The following is a 27,831-nucleotide window of genomic DNA, read 5'->3' on the forward strand; positions in this document are numbered from 1 at the left end:
ACGATTACGGGGACGAGGAGGAACAGACGAGGATGGCCTCGCCCCGTTCCTCTGACCAGCAAATAGCTAATGACGGGATTAAATGAAACTCACTTAACCCTACCGGTGGGAGGGAGAGAGGATCCTCTCCTCGAGACGACTCTCCCGTGACAAAGCCAGCCGACACAATCGATTTCAATAACTTCCGTGTTGAGGGGACCAGGCAGTCAGATCGAATCTTTTTATAAGGGCTTATTAAAAAAAAAACGATTGGGTATTGTTAGATATTTGGTGGAAATAGATATTCGCTGTGGTAAATGATCTTTATTTTTACACTGTATGTAGTAGGTACATTCGTCTTGTTTACAGAGAGAGTGGATCGCATGAACATAATCATCCTTGTTGCTGTAGAAATAGATAGTTGGTGATGTTGCCAAAAATAGCGGATACTCAACAGGTATAAATAATTTCCCTTTTGTAATGTCAGTCGGTGAAATTGAATAAAAATCGGGACGTTGGAGTCGCGTGAGGCTCGCTGCGAGTTTATGCATATTCATATGGTAGGAGATGGAATGCCAGTGATGTCCAATACGCGATACAGAATGGCGTGTGCGGCACAGTCCAAGTAGAGGCTATTCGCTCACGGTACACACGCACGTACCACGCGGTCGCGTAAATGCGTGATAGCCAGGACGCTGCACACGTAGTCGCGTACGCTCGAGTACGCCAACTACGTTTCCTGGTTGCCCTCGTGGCTGGGCGTGTCGCAATCCCGACTATGGGTATTCATGCTACGGCTACAACTACTCCTAGTTCACTGTATTCCAATATTCATCCAACATTTCAACTGTCGCGCTGATACGATTACGATGTGGATCGAAAACCTAGACTTCCAGAAATCCGAAGATGCAATCATCGGAGAATACAAAGATTCAACGATCACAAAGTCCTAATCCTCCATCAAGATTTGTTATTGTAATCAGCGATTAGAAATTTGCATTTTCAATGTGTCGAAGTGGTCCAAATAATTTGTCGAGGATTCGAAATCTATGACGGATATTCCAATATTCTTCTCATCTAACATTTAAAGATCCAACGATCCCAGTGTTTCGATAACCTGGTCCTCCACGAAGATTTGTTATTCTAATCAGCGATGAGATTTTGCATTTGAGTGGCCCAAATAATGCTGGATATTTCGAGGCACAATTTGCTGGAAACGACGGGGATTTTCGATGCTCGTGGAGCGTCTGTTCTCGCTGGGCTCGGACGATTTCTATTACGTGCAAGCGCTGCGATCATTACCCCCTCGGCACGGTAATGTTCGGTAATCAGGTGTATTTTAACGAGTAGCCGCAGCGGTTCGCGGCGTGCTAGATGCCCGTGCACACGCTCGCGCGGCCAACTTGCGCAGGTATACATGCAACGGCAGCTGAAATGCCATTTCTGAACAACGCGGGATCGTTGCACCCATCCGAGTGATAGAACTTCCTTCGACGACCAAGAATCGACCTTTTTTCTCCGCCACGCGTTCGCCAATTTATCATTCCCTCGCCAAAATTGTCGATCGAGTTCGAATTTCGAGAGCAAACTTATATTATTTGCAAGATCTTTACTCCTAGACTTGTTTAAAATACCAACTTGTGGAATTTTCCTACTGTTTTAATCGTCACCCAGTAGCCGTCTTATTTTTCTCGCGATTAAGTTGCAAACTAAGGATTAGGAAGAGATTGGAACCTCGTTCTTTCGCTCTGCTTTACGAAGCTTTTAAAAATGTAAAACGACGAAGAAAATAATTCAGGAAGCGTACGAAAATCTAAGTCACGGTGAAATACAATTAAATCTAACGAACGAGATCTATATCGCAAAATAAAATAGAAATAGTCGAAGCTAAAGTAACGTAGATTATTCTGAATCACAGATTAAATTAGGTGTAGGTTAGGTAGATCGAATCTAGGTACATTCTGATTCTCATTGTCGAGCTTTTCGACGTCTAGATCTAGAATGAAATTTATGTAAGTCCCTTTTTATCTAAAGACGTAGGTCTTCCTAAGCGTAATCCAAATCAGGCTCGAGCTTTCCTACGTCTCATCCAATCGAGGTCTGAACTTATTTAGATCCGATATAAACTAGACTCAGACTTATCTAGGACTCATTTAACTTGGGTCTAGATGTTCCCTGCGTCTATTCCAAACCGGGCTCGAGAATTTCTAGGTCTCGATTATCTAGGTCTAACCCAAACCGAGCATAGTCTTCCTCTGCACCAACTTGGCTCTAGATTCCTCGAAGCCTAACTGCACCTGAACCTGAATAACATCTTAGTCCAAGTCGAGGATCTAGATTTAAATCGACTTCAGTATTTTGGATCTAATAAAAATCTTAACGAAATTTAATTTAATTCAAGTGCTCTGTAACGATTCATTTAATTTTGTTCTTCGCTCAATTTTTAATTTCTGAACTGTTACGCTGGTTTCCGCGAAACACGAGTGCCTCGGTGTGCTAAAAAAGATGGCGGACGCGATGCGTTGAACTCGAAAAGCTACCGCATAGGTGGAAACCTAATTATAGCAATAAATCAGGACAATAAAGCATACGTAGCTCGTTATACTAATTAGGAGTATCGCGTTAGCAGTTCGACGAGCAAGAATGTATAACCGAAGATACGAGGTCGTCGACACACGGGCTCCCCGTTACAATGTAAATATCGTACGCAATGCACGCGAGGAACGTGCTCCTATTATACCTTTCTCCTTTTCTACTCTTCGTATCCTCGGAAAGAGTAATTAATATTAATGGGGGGAACTCGCTCTACCCCGTTTTTAAGCGCCGTTTCCAAACTTATCTCGAACTGCGACTCAGAACTCCGTGTGTCTCTGGGCAGAATGTTTCCCTCATAACTCACACGCGTTTCCCACAGTCTTCATAACGTAGCTTAGCGTTTGAATTCTCAGATAATCGAAAACAATTTTAAAACGCGTATATTTTCCCCGATTCGCGAGGGTCGAGCGTTCGAACAGAAAAGACCGACACTCTAGAAGGAACGTTTCGTCCCAACGATATCGAGTTTCTGGTCTAACGACAGTCGCGTTAATTACACGTTGCCTGGCGCTAATTACATCCGCGACGGTGTATGTGTGTGCCGAGAACGAATCGCGATTACGTAAAGACCGATTCCCAGCGTATCCTCGCGCGCGAGAATCGTAAAGCATCGTTCGTGCCACGCTCGAGGATCCCCATTGCCGGGAAAATCGAATGAAAAAGAAAAACCCGACTCGCGAGAGTAAAAAGAAAAGGCGGAGGAAAAGAATCGAGGCCGATTATCGGCGAGGTGGTGTCGCGAAGCGTTTCGCAAATAAGATTTCGCAGTCGCTCGTTTCTCTGGGAAACGTTGTGTCCGTCGCGAGAACAATGCCGCGACCCACGCCGACTGTGGGACACCACGGTCTCTAAACGCGTTGTCGCTCTCATAGAAACCGCCAAGCCAGGATAGACGACTAGATTTATATTACACGAACGTTATTACATATATATCATGTCAGAAGTATCAGCAGTGGTCAGCAGATGCATGCAAAGACCATCAGAGGCGAGCAGATGCTAGCAGTAGCAAGTAGTAATCATTATACGTTGCCAAAAGTATCATGAGTGATCATCAGTGGTCAGCAGAGACATGCAGAGGTAAGCAGTAGCAAATAGTAATCTTTTTACTTGTCAAAAATATTAGGAGTGGCCATCAGTGGTCAGTAGAGGCAAGCAGAGGTTAGCAGTAGTCGGTAGCAATCGTTATACGTTGTCAGAAATATTAGGAGTGGTCAGCAGTAGTTAGCAGAGGTACGCGTGATCCTGGCATAGTGTGAGAAAGTGGAATGAGGCGTCTCCGGTGCACCTGGGGCTCCGTCTGGCATCTCTGGTGCACGCGAGAACGACAGGTCTACCACCGTGGGCCGCGAACGTGGTCGTTTCGTTCAAGGCTTGTCTAGATTCGGCGGAAGATACGTCTTTCTTCCCGTTGACAGATATCGATTGCACCGGTCACTCGGGTACCTGTACTTTTAGGTGGGCTCCGCTCCTGATAGAACGCTCCTACAGGGTGGCCCGCCGTTCCACGACTCGTTCGATACCGTTAACCCACTTTTTTTATTATCATTATTCATTTATTAACGGGACTAAACCCTTTAGTACAAAAGATGTTGTTGAGAGTAAGCATTGCATGCATGTATTTTTAACGAAAATTTATATCCATTGGTGCAGTACCCTCAGGCACCAAAAAATTATTTTAGAGGGAAGAAAGACTCTACCCGGTTATATTTGTACCAGAAAGCAATTTGTGACGTATTGTATATAATGTTTCAAGAGACTCTGGCGGTCAGAGATTCCCTGAGAAACCCAATCGCCGAGGCTCTAGTATGCTTCGTAGGGCTTTCTTCCTTCTGGCCGCGATATATCGATTTCCGTGTCGCGGAAACCGCAGAATCCCCAAACAAGACCGACCACTTTCGCCCCAAAACTCCGAAACCCGAGACTCGCCGGTGTGTGTTCGGAGGAAGAAAGAAGAGGATGTTTGTGGTTCGTCATGTCGCTGGAGGAATCACTGTCGGCTTGAATTCCTGTCAAGCTTTCTCCGACCATTAGGTCCTCCATCCCCTGTGCACTGTACATTAACTCACGAAAACGCGTACGAAGAAACTCTTTAAATAGTCATACTATTCATCTTTAAGCATAATACATTCAACTCCAGTCTCTGGACTCTCTAAATCTTGAACAATTCTCCCTGTAACTGTACCAATATTCTTTGCGTTGAAATGCTACGCCGATACAGTCAATAAACTCAATATACCGTGACACGGTATTGGCAATCGTCGTTTATTTGATTTTCCCTTTGTTTAGTGAAACCAGGGAAGCCTAACTCGAACTTGTATCGTACTACTCTGAGAATCGTGTTCAATTACTTGGCCAGTCTTTGGCGGTGCAGAACGTGGAATAACGCTAATTTAGGATGATGCGAACCTTGCATAAATTGAATCATCAGATCGGAATTTACAGGCGGATTGAATAAATCTTTGGACAGGTGTAATTTGAGCCTGCCACGAATTGGACCGATTGCAGCTCAGGGCTACTATAATTGTAGTGTAATACGTTATTTTGTCCGAATATAACCACGTAGAACAGTATATATCTCAACCTTTACGAAGCACGACCCAAATTGCATAGTGGGCAGTTCTTTACGACCCACCGTAAAATTTTTAAACGAACCAGCCGATTTTATGAATGGATATTTGATATTGCACGAACTATACGCGACAGTAATTGCGTTTTAATGTACGAATTGCATTTTATGTATCCCGAGGCACGAATCGAGTCGAAAAATGTGAAACCGAGTACAAAAAATTTGCAATTTTGGGTTACGACCCAACATCAAAAGACACCCCCGTACCAGAATTCCACATCGAAAACACGATTGCAAACGATAATCGTGATATCGTTTCAACGTTATTAGCGTACACATTGATGGTATCGTTAGATCGCGATCCACAGATGGATTCAATAAAGCGTACGATCGGTGTAACTCGCGTATCGCGAACCATACCGACTGTGCAACTATAATCACAGTGTATTACGAACGCAACTTTGTTCGAATGTAATTGGAGCCCGTAACAACTTATGCCACCGGTTGACTTAGGGCTACCCGGGTGCTTCTTACAATGTAGATGAAGTACAACCCCGTGGCAGCCATAATTTAGATAAACGCTTCAGATAGAACTTAGGACCATCACGACTACGATCGCGCGCAATTTAGACGAAATTACAACCTGTAACTCGCGTAACTCGTATCGAGCGCTACTCGATCAGCCATTACTTAGGGGCTGGCATAACTTAATCCAATTATAACGTCGAACCGACGCGTCTGGCGCGTCCTGGCGGATTAAGACTAGCCGTAACCTGCCCCTCGTATTAGATGGGATCTAGTATAATCTAGGCTGGCAACAAATCGATCCTATCAGAATTCGATCGTACTAACTTGGCCGTAGATCGAGCTTCAATTTCGCCGTTTCTAATTTAGTCCTCGCGATTATCGATGCTGTAGGAGCTGCAATTTGTCGTTGAATCCCAATGAGCGGGCGCAGGAGGAAGGGTGTCGGTGGCTCATCGTTGCCCAGGACTCGGATGGGTTCCGGTTTTATCGATCGTTTTTCGTGGCGCGAGCGAGAGTCCCTCTGGACACCGGTGGGACCTGTTTCCACCGATGAAAAGTTACCAGATCGTTCAGCGTCCGCGACGATACGCCCGACTAGAGACCCCCGTTGCTTTCCCAGATGGAACTGGTCGACCGTGCGAAAACGACAGCGCAAAATCGCGGATACGCCATCGCTGCAACCGATGGATCCATTTGCATTCCATAAAACGCGCCCAAAATTCACTTTCGCAGAGAATTCGTAGAAAGCTCGCACTCTTCAAACTTTAGAAAATTTCAGAAGGCTACTGTAATGTATTTTACTCATCCGGCTAAATATCTTTGTTTCCTAAATCTTTACTCGTAAACACTTTGTCATCCTAACTCTAGCGTCCTTCACCAAACTTCCTAATCACCTTTTAAAAACCCACCACAGTTCCTTCAAAGCAAGCACTAAAGATCTGAATTCGTAACTCTCTGTTTCTAAAATAAATCCAACATTTGTCCAAAATAAAATAGTCGTTGAAAATTCTCGAAATAATTTCTGTGCAATACCATCCATTACATTTGGTCCATTTTAACCTAGACAATCATAATCGTTTCACTGTATACCATTTTTTAACGAATTTAGCGACACACCAATCGTCAGTATCGTAAATAAAGAACGCGTTCGAGCCGTGTTGTGTTTCTAAGTACCGCGATACGTCTCGATCGTTGTTCGTCTCCGTAAATTACGCTGACGAGAGTCGCTCGTATACGAGACACGGTACACGGTCAGAAACGAAGCTGGACGGGCCGATAAGCGTCGCTAATTTCCGTAAATTCGCCAGCGACTCTGACGGGGCGTTACGTTTTAATTGCCGCAATTAATTAGACCTGGACGGAGCCGACCTCGGTCCGTCGAGCTGGATCTCGCGCTGCTCGGAGCCTTGGACCGCTCGCTCTGGACGACCTTGCGCCTCGAAGAAGACTCTCTCCTCGAACTACCCGTAAAAATTGCTGTTAAACGGGGTAGTTCTTCGTTGAAATATGGAAATTCGAGCATAGGGCTAACGCAACATCTGTTATCATAAAATAGACATCATATTGGTGCCATATAGGCTTTATAAAAGTGCTGTGCACGTTGTTGACTTCTCTCTACAGTCTTGTGTCGGCAGTTAAATCGAATATACAATTGTAAACCAACATTCTTGGGGGTCAAAACCTTTTGAAACAATGTTGCAATCGATAAGACCAAGAAAACAACTGTCAACGGAAACAGTCGATGGAATTTACTCAAATAAGATGACACCAAGCGCGTTGACCATCTTTTCCCCCAGCAAGGGACCTGGGTAAGACGAAGAGGAGGCGTCTGAGAGTGAGAGAGAGGGTCGAGAGATGCGGAGGAAGATGAAGAGACTGCCACGGGGCGCGACAACTCGTGTTTTACATAAGCAGCGCGGATCTTATCTGCGGTCTGGTGCGCTCGGAACACAGCAACCGGGTCACGAAGAAGCCGGGTACGACCTGGACCAGCTGTTTTTATTTTTGACACTTGTCCCCTCTCGCCTCCGTATTGGTTCTTGCCGCGGTTTGCCACCTTGTTCGCGTTCTTCCTGCCCTCGCCTCGGCGGGTACACCGTTTTTGCCGCCCCGTTCGAGTGATCAATCGGGGGTTTCGTAGAATTTATTACGCGCGAACGGTTCGATTTCTTTTCGCGAGGCGCACCGAATATTCCGGACACAAGAGGGGGAACCAGAATTTTCAGAATGTCGCGGACGTATGTAACTGGCCGGGGCGTTAAACGTCTTCATTAAACGAGGAAGCGTGCATAAAATATCACCGTACACGCGGAGGCAAAGCACAGTTAACGGGTACCGTTACGGAGCTTAATTCCAATTTTTATAATCGGCCGAAAGGACTCGTTGCAAAGTAGCTACCTTCGAACGACTCGTAGAACAAGTTGCAGACGATACCTCGTAGCTAAGTGATTTCATACAACGGGTAAAAAAATTCAGCAACACGGTAATATGTTTGCGTAGACAGAAAATCTAAACGTTTCAACTTCGGTTTCGAGTCCTCCGCATCGGTTTTTGCAACGTACCTAATTGACGGTGATGGGAGATTGATCGACCGCTGTAACTAATGGTGATGGAAAATTGATTGACCACCGTAACTAATGGTGATGGAAAATCTGCTTAACGCTTGGCTGCGGTCAAGTTTCAACGTCCTAATTTATTTACGCGTACGTTTCGACTGCGTAGCTAATCCTCATCAACGCGGAGTAATGAAATAGCCTCTATTGACGTACATTTAGCCAACGAATATTAGCATGTTGCAAAGAAATCGAAAACGAGAAAGAAAATAAGGGTATTTTTCATGGCTTATTAACAACCGTCGATCGAGTAGGTGAATGCACCGTAACGACTCGCGTACCTTGAGAACGGTAATGGATGGGACTTTAGTTTTCGAATTATCTAACAATTTTTCTAAACGTCGAAGTAACCTTTTAATTAAAAATGTAATCTCCCGGTAACAGGACAAACTATGATAATATTAACGCGAGCATCGGACGCTCCAAAATGGTCGGTTCGCGTAGTCGAGCAAACCTCTCGAAGACAGGTAAATTAAGGTGACGAGGGCCTCCATTAAGCTCGATTTTCTAATCAGTCAATTTCCCACGCTTGTAATCCCGGTAGCCACGGAAAGTTTTTCTGCGCGTGACGCGACGAAGCTCTCGATTAGACGCGAGCGGAGCCTCCTTCGAGCGACAAAACATCGGTTTGTAAATCCGGCTCGTTACGAGGGCCGAGCTGATCGCTGACTGTAATCACGGCCGGGGAGAGAGTTAATGACATTCCGAAGGGGGCCGTTCGGAATAAATCAAAAAGCGTATCCGCGCGCGAGGACATCTCTCGACGGAACCCTTCCCCGCTAATAAATACGTCGTATGAACAAAAACGCCGTAGCAGGGCGGTCTCGTGTACATAACGACCGGACACACCGGCCATGATGTATCGCCGTGTCCGATGCGTCTGGGCCCTCGTGTGTACCTGGCATAATCCGACCACTATGTAGAGCACGTAAAGATCCACGTCGAAAACACTGCGAGCGATTTTATATCGAGACCGTATTCACAATATTGTGTCGAAGGAGCACCTTTCGAACTTATCGATCAAATTATTTAGCTTCTGATCTTTCCAAGTAGGTAATTATTTTTTCCTGAATGCGAGAATTATTCGAGTAGTTCGCCTATTAATTCTGCATGGTTGCGAGGGTGTATCTATGTGTTTGTGTTTCAAAATAAACATAAATAAATATTCTTATCCTCGAGAATGACGATCGTCGAAACGTGTATCGATAATTGGGACATTTGCTTGTTGGATGATTTGATATCTTTAATACTAAACGTGTATGCCCATTGCTACCAGGACCGGTCAAATGACCAGTAGAAGTAGCTAAAATTACATTGGGTATGTAACGTCAATGTAAATCTCAAAATAAACATAGAAGACAACATTAATAATAATAGTTGGTGTAATCATCGGATAGAGGATGAAATGCCCTTTAAAATGAGCGTTTGTGGAAGTTGATAGCTTTATTAGTTCCGGAGATATGACCATTTTAGTTTCAAGTCGCTGCGGTGGCTAGTTTCGGAGATATAAGGGTCCGAAGCGTTTGTTTACGTCGCGTGATTAATGGCCGCACGTGACCGTAGTAAATAGTAAACATTACGTCACTCGATCACTCGGTCAGTGGGTCAACGTGCGAGAAGGAGGTCCGAGCGCGTTAGACGGAGACAGAGATAGTCGAATTAGAAAAATTACCTTTTACATAAATTACGATATCTCGAAAACGGAAAGTCGGATCGTCAAAAACCAAAAAGCATTTCAAAGAGGAAGCTTCACCGCTGCCAACGGTGGCTCAATAATGGAGAAAACACTAGTACTTTCGGAATTGCGAGTAATTAAAGTTTCAGTAATTTCAATACGCGTTAGTAGTCCGTTTTAACACAGGAAGCGTCATAAGAGAATTTTTTAAAAATTACCTATTTTCATAAATTACGATATCTCGGGAACGGAAAGTCGGATCGACAAAAACCAAAAACCATTTTAAAGGGGAGGCCTTTCCGCTTCTAACAGCGGCTCAATTATAAATAAAACACCAGTAGTTCCGAAACTGTACGCCTCCAAAGTTTAACTATTTTTGAGACGCGTTGGTAATTTGCATCGGTCGTGGTAGATTTGATGTTAATTCTATTTGGTAATAGTCGCGTGGTCTCTGGAGTTCCTCAGTTCCGGAAGTCGATCAGAGACCTGAAGGCAACCACGGGACACAGTACGCGCCCGAGTCTTAATTTAATCGGTCATAAATCGCGATTTTAATTAACAATCGCCCGTCCTTGCTCGTTCTTTCTCCCAGCCGCGGAATAATTATCGTTCGCGTTTATGTCGTCCGAAGGTCCGCCACGGAAGCCAGCTTTCCGGTGGTCCGGCAACGTGGAACACGAATCAGATCGAACTCGCGACGAATTTATCGGTCCTTGGATTCCTCCGGGGCTTGCCAACGGGGACGTTTAATGTCCCGCTTTCGGGAATGCCAATTATCGTTTAATCCGTTCGCGATTCGCGTTATATATACGGTATAAAAATTCAAGGAATCCACTTCTGCGGGAATTCTTTCGGATACGTTCCCCTCGAATCAGAGAAAAAACATTTCAGATGATCGGCGTATCAATCGCTCGACGATTTCCGGGGTTGCTTCGACTCTGCTTTCGCTTAGAGTTTCTCTCAAAGAAATTATCTTAAAATTAATCGTTGCACCTTTACTCAACTTTACAATAGTTTCGTGATTCGTAAATTGTAAATTCACTATTTTGTTTCTTAAAAAACTGGAGCCCACGAAACGTATCGTAATTGAAAAGAAATACTGAAATTCGAAAGAATGGCCAGATTTTGGTCACTGAGGGGTTCTTTCCTCGCGATATAGATCGTTGATCGTTACGTAATCGCGGGGCACGTGTGCGGTTCGTAGTACGTGCGGTTGCGGGCTCGGCTTAATACCTCCCACGCGTAATGCCCGTCGCGCACCGGCGTTGTATAAACAAATAACAAATTGTAGTCGCCGGGCAACAAAGTGAACCGAGCCGGGAGCGCTGGACGGTTCACGATCGCCGTGTACGAACGTCAAGTGTACTTAATTGTACGGTCTCCATTCAGTCGTGGCGAGAACGCGGATAATAGAAAGTAAGACGCCAGGGCTGCGCAGCCTGGCTGGAATTTCGTCGACCGCGATCGTTTCTAAATCGCGGACTTTATCGCGGCCCCGAGGCTCTGCCTTTCCTGCAACAAACCGGGATCCCGATGATTTCGTGCACCGGGATAAACTTCCGTCCACGGTAAATCAGAAACCATTTATTATTTAGGCAAATCTGTAGTGGGATACAGTTGAATTATTATTAAATGGGTTTACATTCTTAAAAATAATTTCCTAACCGTCTTATGATGTTACAAAAATCATCTCCAGTGTGGACTGTATATGTCTAATGTTTCTTTCCTGTTTTGGGTTCTACGAACTCATGGTGTTTATTACACAAAAATGAGAGTTCACTCTTTACTCTCGCCTTTCTTCTCCGAATCGTATAGCTTACTGTAAGATATATTTTCGCGTTACGAATAAAGGCTACGTATTCTATGGTGAATATTGTTGTTTAATTCATCATACAACACATAGCCCTCCAATATCTAGATAACGGAAAAGATTGTACAGGTTAGGGGCCTAAAAATACTAGCGATGGTTGAATTTAATATGTAGGAAATTGTTCCCCTCTAATTTTATTTGTCGAATATTCTTTTCAAAAACAGAGTGTTCAGTGTACCTCGAAGGAACTAAAATTCCATTCTGCGTGTCTGATCGGGTCGATCTCTGGATCTCCGCGGGTACACGTGTCCGCGGGAATCGGCGCGTGATTCAACGCGCATAGGCGGCAATTTCTCTCGCGTTCAAATCGACGACATTATTCTCGAGCACGCGCGCCAATATTTCTCGCGGTCCTCGCGTGCAGGCAAAAATTTACATTTTACAAACGCTCGCCTCCCGCGTGCCCCCGCCGTTTAATGTTGCCCTTTCAGCCGCTCGCCGACGAGAAGATGCACGATTCGACGGGGGGGATATATTTTTTTTTATTTTTTCGTTATATCTCCGTTAACCAGCGTTAGCCGCGAGTCCTCTTGTTTCACGCGGCGCTTGATTAAGCGGTATAAGAGCCCGCTGACGAACCGTTACCGTTACCGGGGCTCTTTTATTGCGAGGGCAGGCTAATGAACCGCTTCCACCGCGGAGGAATCTACATTTAACAAATTTCGCTGCCCGCGCGACGGAATAAACGAGCATGCCGGATAATTTAAGGCGCACCGCGCGCGATGTTTCTCCGACATTAACGGAGTGTCGTTCCCGAATCTCGAGGATCGTTTCGAGCGTCTTCGCCCATTATTCGAAGCGCGTTACGTGCACGTCGCGAGTACTCGTGACTCGTAACTCGAGCGTGCTCGTTCCCTTTGAAGCGATAAATCAGCGCCCGGGACGACCCGCGTTTGGATAAACAGCCGGTGGAACTTTGAAATTCCTGCTCGATCTCGAAACTGCCCAATCGCGATAGTTCGATGAATCTACTTTGAGAGACAGCGAGGCTGTTACAACTTACGTAAAGTATATCGATAAAGGTGATTTTGCTGAAGAAATGTTGTTCTGTAAAACATTAGAAAGCACCACTATCTCCAAAGATGTATGTATAGCAAGCTAAAACATTACTTACAATTAGATGCCAATAATATACCAAAGAAAAATATAACATCTTGTGCTGCAGATGGTGTTATTAATATGATGGGGAAGAAAAATAGTTGCTTAAAATTGATGAAACATGAGAATCAAAAAATGGGAAACCTGGTAGCTAAAAACATTTCGCCTGTTCTAAACTGTAGCGACCGGTCGTGCGCACATGGGAAAGTTTTTCTCTCGTGCAAACGGCCCACGTAATTTACGACTCTCGTTCGTCGAAGCTGTTTTTGAGGAAGATATTTTCCAGACTCGCGTATCGAATGCGTTTAGTAAATTCTTTTCCTAAGTCCCTCAACAGCAAATAGAGACCGTCGTAAATTAGGGATTTTCGGAAGACACTCGACGCGTACCCATCGGAGTTTCGCCAAGTGGGCCCAGCGCGGGTGGTCCGAAGGAAATCTTGCAGTGAGGGCGCAACGTCGTCCCCCTCAATCACCACGCCGTTTCGAAAACAAGCACGCCGTGGGCGTAAGAAATAGGCGGTGATTTGGAAAAATAAACGGCCCTGATTGGAAAGGCCCAACGCGTGGGGTTAACCAATCAGGGTTGTTTAACAATTTTGCCAGTGCAACCGAGGGGTTGACATGGAGACGAGCAAAGAATAACTTCACTTGGTTTTGCGCGCTCTAACCGAAAACAACGGAAAAATAAAGAAAGTTTTGTCACCCCACTAAAAGTGTTTTCCTACAACAACCTATCCCAACAAAACAAAGTACTAAATTTAGTTACAATGGGTATCAATACTATTAAAGCTAGTGCCAAATGTGAACGTTTCTTCAAGTTATTTTGTCAAAAACTGTTGAGATAGAACCTCGTATTGCCCGCCATGTGCGCGTGAGTGTGTGTGTACGAATTGTATGTGTGCGTGTTGTCGTCGCTCGTCTTCCGATCGCGAGATGTTTTCTGCTGTGTTGTCCACCACGTGTGTTATATCTTATATTCACTAATATACGTATAATAAACATTAATAGTTAAGCTTATGATTACACAAGTGTATCTGAATTAAACCTAATCCACGACCAACAAAAACAAAATGAAAATTATGTGAGACCACTCGAAAGGGAAGTGCTTGAAAAGATTTATGGAACTACTTGATACTTCCAGTAATTTTTTAAGTGACAAACCTGAAATGAAAAATCTGTTAACGGTCGATGGTCAGGCATTTGTGAGTTATTTAGTCGATAAAATTAAAATTGCCAATTAATCTATCTAAAGAGCTCGTTTCTTTTACAATAAATAATCATAATAACGATGCAAAGTAGAGGTTTAGCGGTAAACTGTTTTCGACCTTGAAAGAGTAAAAATGTTGGTGTCGCGGGAAAAAGTGATTTAAAAGCTGCGCGTAAGGATGCTAGTCGGGTTAGGGTAGGTTGAGTCTGCGTCGCAAAGTGAATATAACTCCTCCGCGAACGGCTACTCGGCTCCTCGGACAACCGAGATCCCTATTTAATTTTCTTTCGCGTTCAGCGTCTGACAGGTGTCCAGTTTTTAATGCCGCTCGCGTCCCCATCGATATATTACTCGTCGCGTCAATCGCGTTCGAAAGGTTAATTGCCGTCCGGGACGATACTTTGTAGCAGTCACGACTACCGTTTCAGCACGAGGCATTTTTCCCGTCACCCTCGTCCTTCCCTTCCACCCCGGTTACCTTTAACGATCGTCCTCGTCGCCGTGGGCGACTTCGTTTGCACGATCCCCGGTCGCGAATCGCGGTCGACCGCCATTTTCACGGATCTTTCTTTCCTCTAACGACTTTCTACGACCAATATGGAGGGCCTATTTTTTTACCCAAGGCGACAGTAACCGGTAACCCGGCGGCCCGGTAATCGAAATACCTCGAATCGTTTGTTTATCGCGGTAATTCCTCGATCGAAGATGAAATTTTCCCCTCGTTTGTAATCGGTATCGAAGCCTCCGAAGTCGAGGCGATATGTTATAGTCATAAGAGATCTCGAAGAAACGTAATTGTGCAACATTTTTAGAAGCACACGATACTCAGGTAACATTTACTACAAATTATTTATAATATGCTTCGAGAAGAAATCTTAAAACCGACGCGAGCAGACTCGATGTCTCGATTTTACCACCGCTATATACATAATTGCAATTTTTTATGGCCCAATAAAGGCGTAAAACGCGAAATAAAGACTCGTCCCCGACGTCATCAGCGATCCGTGGCCTCCGAATCTGCGAAATAATCTGGGTAGATCGAGAGATACATATGTTTATGCGCCAATAAAATAACAGATTTCTATATCGAACGTTTCATCAGAATAATAGATCAGCCGGATGATCTTCAACTTTACGCTTGTCTCCTGTTTGCTATTTTCTTAACTCGATTCTAGTCGTCCGAGTACCTACTACAAAGCTAAAATGGCAAGTATAATAAAACGAATGGAGAATAATTAATCGAAGGTGTGTTCAGACGTTCTCGAGCCATTTACTTTCGGTTATAAAAAAAAATTTTTACAGGAATAACGCTTGTCTATTTTTCTCGAACCTCTCCGCGATCGCGTCGGCGATCTTTGGCTCGATTTCGTTTTACGAGGCGAGAACTATTCGTCGACATAGTAATAAGGCGCGATTCCCCGTGGAAGCACCGCGTTTACGAGTGTCGAATAGTCGCGGTCGTAACAGCGGCCGTCCACTTATCCGCCCTGGGAACGACGCGTTTCCGGACGGGGCGTCGCGACGGTCACGCACCGAAATCGGCGACAAAGTAACACCGGAAGACTTTATTCGACGCGTCGCGCCAACTTGTCCCGCGACCTGCCGCGGTTTTTACTGTCGCGCGCGTTACGGTCGCACTAAATTATACGCGGCCGTAATAAAACCGACGTCGAACAAATAAACGCGAAATTACGGCTGTCCGCGGCTTAGCCAGTTCTACGGGGCTCGTGAAAGCCATCGAAAATGGTCGATAAAAAGCCCGTTCTGTTACGTCTACCGTTTCCTGACGCTCTTTTTTCCACCGATGTTGTAGTAAAAAAAATTCATAGCATATGTCGTAGTTTTCGAAGAGAACCGAAGAAGGTACAGTCATCCAAATGAAGCGGTGCTTCGAGGGAAGACGTATATTCAAGTTTATGTTTCCTTGTTGTGCAATTAAAACAACGGAGACAAGACCAACGTTCCTGTGTCTGTTTTGGTTATTTTCAATTGCGAGGCAAGGAAAAACTCGTTGTTAGGCTACCTCAAACCCATCGATTGTAGCGATACCTGTCCAGTTCCGACCCTTCACAGCTTCGGAAAGTTCCCATTGTTCCGCAAAAATTCTGAAATCTTTAGAAGCACGTACCAGCAATAATCTCGTACGTCAGCCGATGTCGCAGCAGTCCCTTTTAAAATATTATTTTTTGGAAGTCACAGAAACTTTCTCCTTTACGATTCTTACGGTTTTGCAAGCATGATTTACAAATCTAGCGAACCTACGACATCGAGGCCAGTCCAGGTTCAATCCGTTACAAAAAATTCAAAATAAGTACCTCCAAGTACGGAGGCGGATCCTCCGTTAGAAGACACCCCCAAATGTTGACTCCCCTTCCAACGGGAGTTTTCGTCTTAAATACCACCGACAGACTCTGCGCACGCAGTCTTCTTCAAAAACAGATTTGTTGCAACATCACTTTCATAAACCCAAAAATATCTTTAACTGATTATTCTGTACATAGTGTTAAGTTACTTGTTATTATATAAATAAAATTAGATTGTGTTTAATAAGGTTACTCACAATCCTTCCGTCCTATTAAATCGTCGCGGAATTCGCGGAAGTGAATTTACATCTCGCTTTAATAAAAATTGCGATTGGTAGGACAGTTCAACACCTGCATTTTACAGTGCCTAAAATGAGTTTGAAAGTATCTCGTTGGGCGTCTTCTATTCGAAACTGTTCGAGATGGAATTAATCGTGTGATCCCGATCGACCCGGTTGCTTTTCTGTGTTTGTAGGTCCGCGTTCGTCGGGAAACGGGCCCGTTGTCCCGCGCTGACGTCGTTCGCGCGACGAAGGCTCCCGATCGTCCGACCATTACATCGCGCTATCGATCGCTATCGAATTATTATATTATTAAGTAAAATTGCACGGCTACCGTGCGCGATTACTCAATTAAGTAGCCATCTACGCGCGGATTATTAAATCATCTCTGGTCTAGACCCGTGATTAACCGTCGGTGCGGCCTTTTTGTTGCAGCCTGAGACGGTGCCACAAGCGAGGATCGATATGACCCGCGTCCTGGAGGTCGCCGCCGCGGAGGACGTCACCGGGCATCCTTACAGCCTCGCTGTGACCTCGCCCGAGGGCGTAACCTTCGTGAAGGGCACGTGCCGCGAGGAGACAAGATGGTGGGCCGACGTGCTTCAGGTCTACTCGAGGAACAAGGTACGCACTTCGAGCCTCCGCCATTTCTCGCGGGGCATTCGAATTTACGCCCCGTTACGAGCTTCCTTTCTCGAGATTTCATTTTCTTCGAGATCGTAAATAGAATTCTTTTAATCACGGGGCAAGAAATAATATTTACTCGTTCGTAGTTTGAATGGTCGATAGAAATACGAAGTGGAATATCGGAAAAAGGGTGCAGAAATATTTTGTTAATTTTTTTGAAAAGTCCATTCTGATGTCGAATAAATTCTAAAATGCAATCTTGTGTCGAGAATGTTCTTTCACGTTTGATCTGTTAACGAGTTTCTAATAGCGTGCAACAAAGTGGGCGAAAATTAATGCTCGAATCGCGTGAAACCGGACGTCCATACCTTTTTCTCCTCGTTGCGCGTCCAGCGATTTAAATTCGCGGCGCGGAGTGTCATTTTTCTCGAATTACACGGTCGTAGATCCAGTTTGAGAAAAGGAAATATTGATTGCCGCTATTATTCGTTGATTACTGTGTTCGAGTAATCATTGCTGTGTCCTTCTGCGTCGCTCTCGTTACGCGTTAATACCAGTTAATACCAGAAATAGATCTAACGAGGCCCGGGAACATCGATCGGGTACGCGTAATCGTCCGTGCGGGTACTCGAGACTCAACGACATGGATTGTAGTCATTCTCAAGCAATACATCCTAATTTTCTCTTACAAGAGAAGAGACAAAGAGAGGAAAGTGTATTTCCTTTGGCGAGAATTGGGTGAAACGAGGTGCTAGGTCGTCGAACCTCGTCGATCGTTTCTCACGCGCAGAAGAAGCGCTTTTCTATTCTTCGATCGATCATTTCTTACGCAATACGTCGAGTAATGCGGCGAATGACAGCGCCTCGACGACAGGATACACGATTCCCGGATCGATCGCGACGAACACCTCGGCGTATCCAGCGATACGATCGATTCTCATTGTTCCAACGTTGTCGTTAATTCCCTGGAACGCGCGTTTCAAATATTTCGATACGAATTATTCGAATGGAAGCTACCCAAAACAGAAATACGATCGTTCCTGATTTCTCCCAATATCGTTAATGGCAATAAACAACACTTTATTTCCTTAAGGGGCCTTTCTACTTTGTGGGATTTAAAAAATCGAACTTTTTTTGCGTTTTCTTTTAGTATGTAGTCTCGAAAATATATCTATGAAATATTAAATTGAAATGCGGAAAACTAACGAAGTTATAGCCTGCTGAAATGTACCACGCGCAGGTATAACAACTGACCGGGAAATTTTAAAGCTGTTTTTCTCGAAAGTACATTTTTCGGCACTGCATAGACGATAACATGAAAACTATTCAAAATATCAACATCAAATTTATACAGTATCTTTAGAACTCTCTATGGCATGAACTAGGATAATTGCGAAATATGCAATACTTTTTCATTTTTTAACAAAAAAGCAACCGAATATATGAAAATATTTAGTATTTTTTCGTAAAATAGCTGCCATTTTGCTATTTTTTGTTCTTTTGAAAAGATCCTAGTTCATGCTAGAACCACACTCATCTATATTAAGAATATCGTTGGTTTTTGGATTTCGGACAACTTGTTCGCAAGATATCACATACGCAGTCGGACGCCGTTCGTAAAAACTGTTGTTCGTTGATCAACAAAAACAGCGTAATCCATAGATATTATGCATTGTAAAAATTCGTAAATATAGTTATATATATAATATATATATATAAATATATATAATAAATGTATCCACAAAACTCGGAATTAATCACTTTTTAATAGCCCACAAAAAAATCACAAAGTAACATGTATTTTTCGTGCCTACAAAGTAGAATGGCCCCTTAATACGCTTTATTCAAGAATATACGTTATGGAATTAGCATCTACAGTGATAGTAAAATAAATCGGTATATAATTATGGACTCTATAGCTGAACGAATTTGAAACAAGACTCTTCTGTACATTTGAAGGTCCTGCAGATTCAAATGACCCCCAAAAGAGGGAAAAGCCCACCAAAGTGAAGTAGAAAGCAGTTAGGTTTAATATGGATTTCAAAATTTGTAAAATCGAAGGGATCTTGTAGACGAGAGATCGAGCTAGAGGTCGTCCGCGCCTAGTAGGCTAGTGGTTCAATTAAAATTAATTGAAATACAAACGCCCCGGTACAAAGCTAATCCTCGTGAGGCTGAATGCCTGTCAGATCGAGTGAATCGCTCTGAAATCGAATTGAATCGTCCCAGGGGGATTAACGAACGCGGTACGAGTCGCTGGAGCGTTCATTGTCCCTGTTTCTCTTGGTCCCCGCGTCGCCCGCATAATCGGCTCTATTCCAGCCACCGTGTGGCGAAAAAAGAAACGATCAGAAGAACCAGGCGGGGAAAGGAGCCCTTTGAGGCGCGCGGAACGACCGGGTGAATCGCAGAAAAGCGCCGATCGGTGGACGCGGTTCTGCACGGCCGCAACTCGCATTATTTCGAGCGGTAACGAGCGTGACGCCGCGACAGCTCGCGCTAATGATCGAGCATTATCGCACTTTTGCCGAGCCCGTTTCTTCTTTGCTCGCCTTTCCACCGCGACTCGCGGGAATTAACCCTGCCTGGCGAACTCGACGTTTGTAAACCTCGTACCGTCCTTATACGGACCACTCACGCTCTTTGCTCACCCGTAATCTAGGGTCAGGCATATCAACGAGAATCTAAACGCCGTCGAGTACTCGTTCCTCCACGCTTCGTCCAAATTTAGGTGCTAAGAAACGTGCAAGATACAGTAGTTCCTCATCTAACCCTTTTTTCAAGTTCAAATCAATAGATAACAAGTACACCGCAATCTTGATATTCCGTTCAGAGATTTTACAGAACTAATATCAATTATCTATGGTACTCGATAGAAAGAAAGTTTGTAAGAGAAGAGAAACTGTACGCCGTGTAAACGGTCTCTCAACCAGACGTCGAATCGTTTCGTAATTAACGAGTTAATTAATCGCGTTAGAACAGTATTGGACGGGCGACAGGTGTCTGTTCGTCGCGGGAATGCAACGATCGCCACTTTGTTTCGCGCGTCCACGGGCAGGTTTGCGATGAAAATAAAAAATAAGAAAAATGAAATGGAGGCTCCCCCCGTTTCCTGCGCGTTCTCCATTCTCGTGCTCGCGTATTTACGTGTTGGCGTACGTACGCGTCGCCTTGGCCTCGTAACGTAATCGTACGTTTGCACCGGGCAGGTCCACCGGCGACGACGAGGTGTTTCCATTTACCGATCGATCATTCCTTGCGTAACGGAATCGACAGAACGCGGCTGGCGATCCTTCGAACAATGCGTCGAACAGGCTGGATATACGCCTCGTCGTACCACGAACCGATGCTCGTTCGAATCGATCATTTCTCTCCAAATTGGACACCTTCCTTCGATTTTTACGAAAACAATAAATGTGTACTTGCAACACAAAATGTCAAAAATATTATTTTTGCAAATTCGATCCTCGAGTCGTATATTAGTATACTAGCATACTCCAATGGATTTACTTAAAATATACAGCGTTTTGCAACCCCATTACCTTTACACGCGTCGAGAATTCTCGGACTCTCTGGGCGTTGCTTCTCCAGAGCGATCGTAGCGAGTCGAGTCGCATTCTAGATGGACATTTTATTCCGGAACTATTACGATCTACTTTCGTTGACGGATCGAGCGTTATTATGGGCAGAAGCGCTATCGTCCGCAGTTCCGTCGAAATCACCTTCCACTGACGAGAAGATCGAGCGTTTATGGCTATCAGGCTTGGCTACGGTCGATTGAATCGTTCGTGTTCGCGTTTGTTCGGCATCGTCCGCTACACGGACCCGCGGTCTTATGAATTATGCACGCCGGGAAGAGCACCTTCGCGGAATATTATCAGTGTTACTCTTATCTGGCATTATTACGGCCGCCTACCGCGACCTGGTCGCGCGTATGCGTGGCCGCGTACTGTCGCCCACGTAGAAATTCTACGGCATTCCGTCCTCGAGTCGCGACGTCGTCGATGCAACCCGCGAGAAGATAACGACCACCATTTTTAATCGAAATCCGCGACCTCCGTCTCAGGATTTATTTCAGGAATCCATTTTTCGCCTTCTTCGATATTTTAAGGTACAGACCCGTAACGAAACGTTAATTTTGCTCTTTGTTAACTCCTTGACGCACGATCTAATTCCGAATAATTTTTCAAACGTATACGATTTAATTTTGTTTAAATTTCAACGAGATACGTTCGCTATTGTAGGAGTTATGGCCACTTTGATGGGGGTTTTCTCACTTCACGGGGTTAAGGAACAACTTTTCGAATATTGTTAGAATCTCTATATATTCTTCATTAAAATACGCGTTGTTTGTCTTTTGAAACATTAAAATCATCCAATCCGTTCAAGAGTTATAACGCTTTAAACATTTCAGGGAAATCGGACAGGGTCAGGCATTATATGTATATTCGATTAGGAATTTTTTTTCTCGAAAGTGCGTAGGATTTCGGGGGTATGTCTATCCACAAAAAATGATTGTAATCGACCTCTGCAACTAAAAAAAATTTTTCCAGATTGATTTGAAATTTTTTAATTTTGCCGAGAAGTTTGTCCACCTTCTGTTATAGTTATTCGGAATTTAATTTAATTTCCATCTAGATGTGCACGCGAAACGACGAATTAGAAACGTGGATCCGCTCTGACACTTCAATCTGTCGATCGTTTTTTGCGAAAGGGAAGATTCTTTTAATAGAATAATTCGGACCGTAACGGGAAGCGTAACATTTTGTGGGACGCCCTAATAACACGTTAGGTAAATCGGTTTGTACCGAACGAACGAGAGTGAATATTTTTTCGAAATGTTCCAGGGTCGACACAAGCGGAACGCGACGTTCCCCGGCGGACAGACGACCATTCTTCAGGTCACCCCGACCATCAGAAGTAAGTAATTCTTGCGCCATTAAAGTCTACTGTCCCTGTCACTTATGCGAGCGATAATTCTCGAACGACCGGCCAAAGGCTGCACTTTGAATGGATTTATGACGTAACGTCTCGTCGAGTGACAGTTAAATCGATGACTCTGTGCGCGAACGTTCGCTCTTGCTACGCTCGATGAATCGATTACCAGAAGGAAAAAATGGTTATCAGCGGGCCCGGCGCCCTATAAATAATTCTATCAACGTCCAGTTAATGAGAAATAAATTTTGAAACTCCGAATCCAGCGATGTTCCGCTCGTTGAAAGACGCGTTGAGTCCGTAAATTCGATCGAAATTGAATTCGTGGCGAAGAATCGCCGGGCAATTGAGCTATTCAGGCCATTGACAGATTCCTCTTGTAGGCTAATACTCTCAGTGAATGCCGCTGGCCAATTAACCCTCGACTGCTGGAACGAGGTCACAATGATCTACACTGGTTCATTCATGCGTCATATCTCATTGATTCTAACAGTGTATCTAACATCGTCCTCTACCGTGTCTCGTCTGAAAAAATCTAGACGCAAGACCTAATTAACAATTATAAACGAATTAGACTTATTTCAAACTAATAAAGACTGACCGATAAATTGATAAATAAATGATTTCAGGCAACACCCCGAATCCTCCGCGACCGCGTTTCAACAGCTGTCGCTCGGAGCCACGCAGCAGCGCGTGGATCCCGGAGACCAGCGTCTCGAGCGACCTTTGCCCTTCCGTGTTCTCGTCGTCGCCGTCCCTGGTGACCAGCAGCGTGGTGACGACGTCCAGCAGCCCCGCGATGAGCAACGGGAACGCAGAAACCAGCAACGTGTCGCCTCTGAGGAGCAGCACGCCCCTGGAGAACGGTAGCACCAGCTACCTGAGCCCCTCGACGTCCTCCATGAACGGGAGCGTCGTCAGCACTGTTCACTCCACGGCCTCGACCAGCGTCTCGTCCACCACGATGTCCACGTCCTCCTCTCTGACGGAGAAACCACCGATCGTACCCAGCGAGGGCAGATCCAGCTACAGGGATCAGCCGGCCAGCAGCGCCTCGCCACCCACCAGGGACAAGCTGAGGGCCGAGGACAAGGCCAGACGCAGGATGAATCAGCACGGCGAACGGACCACCATCGACACTGGGCCTGCCTGTCCCAGCGAGAAACTGGGTCAGTAGAATGCATCGTCAAGATTTTTATTTACCGAATTTAAATTTCCATCAAAAATTTGTGGGGGGAGTTCCTCGTATTAAAATTTTTAGAAAATAGACGCATTGTCTGCTGTAATTTTTCTTAAATGAAACCATATATTTTTTAATACTTCAACGTAGATATTGAAGCTTCTAAATTATTAAATATTTTGTAAACTAGTGGCTTTTTGGCATAAGTAATGCAGGACTTCTTTCTTACTAAATGTCATACGAGAGACAGTATTTCAGAATGGGGGGAGGTTTCCTAGAATTAGACACTTAAAATTATTTTTAAATCATTAAAAAAATATTTTATCCCTTCTATACTGCTTTATTTATAATTTAACAATATTAGAAATCAATATAAAACAACAAAACAAATAATATTATTATAATAGTCAACTGAAACTTTAGTTAAACTTTGGTTAAACTTTGGTATAGAATTTGAACAGATCACTAGACATAGTACAATCACAGATCTATAGGGGCATGGAGGATTCAAATTTCCACGTGATACAAGTTTTGATTTTAGTCTGTCGCTATCGAGAATTTAGAATAATTGTGAAATAGTTTTTAATAAAATTTCAGTGTTCGTCGAGCCTCTCTCTAGAAGTAGATCAGAGCAAGTTACTGTTCGAATTAATAAATATTGAAGCGTACAGTTATTAGCAGCGTAAAATCGTGTAGGCCAACGCATCGTTCACCAAAGAGGTTTGTAATAATTGTGAATCGTAGTCCGCGTTCCCATGAAGATCGGTCGACGTACTACATTTTAGATACATTCTAAATCGATTTTAAGTTTCACTTAATAGCGACGATTTATTGCCCGGACGTTCGAATAGAAATTTTATCGCGCTACCATTCGAGAGAAATTAGTTTGCAACAAGATCTGGTAACACGATTCGGTTCTACGGCAACAATGGTATCGCGTTCAATTGGTAGGGGAAACTGGGTCGTTGCAGCGGCGACGATGATTTGCGGCCCCGCGTTAAATCGTACCTGACCCATTTCCCCGTGACAATTGACGGTATAAACAAAACAGTTAGCGCGCCAATGGAGCCGGGGAACTATCCGTGCGAACATCCAGCTGGTTTTCATACTGATTCAGGTACCAATTAAAATTACGTCCCGTCCAATTGGGAAGTTATTGACTCGTCAGACCTATGGAATCGTCCATTCGTCGAACCTGTTAACGAGTTACAAGCTCTTCTTCCGAAAGATAATCCGTACGAGACGTTTAATGCTCGAAAGATTAATAACCCTAGGAAATATTCACTGCTTAATGAAATTTTCAAATTGTATTCGCGATACGTCACAGGCGGCTCGTGTCGTCCCTATCTACCGTCGATGTTGTTAACTTGTTTGATCCTAGGAGTCGATTAATCAAGTCCTTTACCGAACACGTGTTCAACTTCTGACGGCGCTCCGAGTTGCAACTTCCTCCACCGTTTGGAAAAGCAACCAGTGGATACAAATAACACTCATTTAATCAACGATCCTTTCATCCTCTGGTGCTTGTTCCGAACCTTGAGACGAAGTGAGACGAACCTTGTTCCCAAATCGACCGCGAAAACTCCCAGTTATAGTTGCAACGTTTCGATCTTGTCTACTTCGATGTTATTAACTCATCACGCACTTGGAAAACTAATTCAGCGAGATCCGTATTGCAACTGTGTTTGACATATGATATATCCGTCGTGCTACAATTTCCTCTTACAACGTTCTAAAGAAGAACCGGAATAATGTGTTTTAGAATTGCAATCTCGTTTCCAGTAAGTTGCAAGCTCGTTACGAGTGAGTCTAGTCGTTAAACCACAGAAACGAATTCATCGAGAGCCACGGTTACGCGACTCTGTAATCCTCGGCGAGCGCTCTAAACGGCGACCAGTTGATGGGAATAAGAGTGATATAATTTAATCGCCAGGGGAAACGTTCATCTTGTGGTTGAATCTCGGTAACTCCTAAGCAGAGTGTCTCTGTCATTACCACCATGAGATTCGTTGCGGCTGAAATTAATCAACGGCCGTTACCAGCGTCTGCTCGTTCGACTCCGATAGGGGATTCCAATTAAATCCAAAGGGGGTTTTCTACTGCGGCGTTCCCACCACCGGGTATCTCGTACGTGCTTTCCAATCGGCGATAAGTCAGCTTGTCGTTTCTAGTGAGCTACGAGCCTTTAATCGCGATATGATTCGCCCCGGCGAGCTCGCCAACGTTTTCTCCCCTTGTTCGGTTGATTTAATACACCTATCGTTGGATTCCGAATGAAATTTTACGGTTTCCCTGCTCTAACGGAGATACATAATTTTCGAAATGATTGTACTAGGAAGTGTTACTCGTTTCCCTTTCGCTGGCAAAGAAATCTGATCGATACACGCGCTAATAATTCACTGGTTGACCCGAAAACGCGTTTACGTTTTTGCGAGCATAAAATAATGGATGAAAAGAAGACACTGTACTGCTGTACACAATAATTAGACACCGTTCAAACTAAAATTTTTATTCTTTCCTTTCGCGAATATCATTCAGGGTTGAAAGCAACTTACTGCCGGACCTTTACTTTACATCGTTATTATGATTATTTACTATGAAAAGTACGAGCCCTTTAGATATATTAACCCCTTGCACTGGGCTGCCCCCTCTGAAGGGACGTCCAGCAAAGAATTTGGATGTACCCTCTGTGGCGCTGCTTCGTTGCGGGTAGAAACTCGGGAAATTTTCGTAGGAGGCAGAAAAGGAAAGGAGGGGGCGCGTTTCGTCTGGGCCTGCTAATGGACTCATCAGTAAGGCTTTCTAGCAGGCCCTGCCGCCGATAGCAACCGAGGGGTTGGTCGAGCGCTTATGAGAGCGCGACCCCTCTGGCGGCGAGCATGGGAGGCGACGCCACACCTCTAAGAGAACACAACGATATCATTGTTTTAAAGTGACAAAATACATAAGCGGAGAATGGACAAAATTTACTTGGATGTTTACTATCTATTTCGTAAGAAAGTGTGTGAGTTAGTAGCAGGTGGTCGAAGAAAAGTCTCCGAGTGCAAAGGGTTAATAGAATTAATGAAAGAGGTGCTTTGTAGAGTGTTGTCTCAAATATATTTCTGTAGTCTAATAAGAATACGCAAATTTATTAGTGAAAATGCAAGCCATCTAGAGTCTTGTGAGGCATTTGCCCGAATAATTCTGCGAGAAAGAAGAAGGTTGAATTATTTACGAAGCGGGGAGGTATCTTTGGGCAATCAGCGTTCGCCGTAAATCGCGGTGGATCGTTGGGTGGATGGCCAGCGTCGCGTTGCTGGTCGTTCGTCGGACGCCAATCTAAATGAAATCTACGGATCAGACCGGGAGAGCAGAGATCATGGCGCACCGTAGTGCCGGCAGATTTTCTCGGAGATTGTACGCACGCAATTACGCAACGACGTAGGAAAGGGAGGTGTAATAGCGCCGGGAGAATTCCTCTCGCAGTCGAAACGAACGGCTGCTGCCCCGGCCACGGGTTAGAAAGTTATCGAGCACCGATACTCGTCCGAGTTGTACGTCAACCGGAAATAAAAGCGAGTCAAAGGGCTAATTCAGCACGAAAGGGAAGAAGCAACCAGTGTTTGAAATTTTATGAAAGAACAACGAGTTCTGAACACTGTAGCAGTCTTCGAAGATAAACAACGATGCCATAATATGTTTAGATTATCACGATCTTCATCAATTCTAAGTGTTGCGTTTTATAAACTCACTTATCGTTGATCACTTGTTCTTTGTTATTTTTTCGAATTCGACTTTAAAATTTTAGGAAACAAAAAAAAATTGATTTTTTTTGCTACGCGAGAATCCCCCCTTGACGCAAGCTCGATCCGTGAAACGGGAAGTCCATTGTCGATCACGGCGAAGATCGGGCGTTCCCCGACGTGTTACGGGAAATCGTCATTAGCATAGTAATGGCGGTTAGATTTTCGATGGAGGATCGATAAAAACGCGGATAAACGAGGGAGATAAGGCCTCTCGCCGACGCGACGGCGAACGGGGGCCCTCCGGTTATTAATTAGTCGGCAGTCAATTAACGGAGTGGTCGCCGGGGCGTGCTGGGATCGCCGCGCCGGGCGTAGGTTCCACTCGGATGGAAAAGAAGTTAATTGGTTAAGCCGGCGACGCAGCGAGACGAATGTTTGATAACAACTAGCGTGCCATCGTCAGGCGCGCGTGTCGATGTTGCACTTGGTTGCTGTTATTCCGCGGCGACTTTCTCGCCGTCGCAATTATAATGCGCTACGCCATTACGGTGCTACGTCTTCCGTGTTCGCGGCAATCTCGGTGTTTTTCTTCGGGGAACGCCCTCCATCGTGCATGTTTAACAGTCGTTTCTATGAAATCGCCGC

General features: G+C 44.5%; 1 protein-coding gene across 6 annotated transcripts in view; it reads left to right on the forward strand.

The window, feature by feature from the left end:
- The window catches only part of LOC122400846 (protein outspread), a 211,008-nt gene that overhangs the window by 169,785 nt on the left and 13,392 nt on the right, over nt 1-27,831 (forward strand). For all 6 annotated transcript variants that reach the window (XM_043402539.1, XM_043402540.1, XM_043402541.1 and 3 more), the window contains exons 4-6: nt 17,152-17,340; nt 22,191-22,263; nt 22,908-23,447. In XM_043402539.1, coding sequence (XP_043258474.1) covers nt 17,152-17,340; nt 22,191-22,263; nt 22,908-23,447 — 802 coding nt within the window. The remainder of the gene's footprint in view (nt 1-17,151; nt 17,341-22,190; nt 22,264-22,907; nt 23,448-27,831) is intronic.

Source organism: Colletes gigas, unplaced genomic scaffold (genome assembly GCF_013123115.1).
Source record: "Colletes gigas isolate AHSC1104 unplaced genomic scaffold, ASM1312311v1 Colletes_gigas_Sc00020, whole genome shotgun sequence".
NCBI lineage: Eukaryota > Metazoa > Arthropoda > Insecta > Hymenoptera > Colletidae > Colletes > Colletes gigas.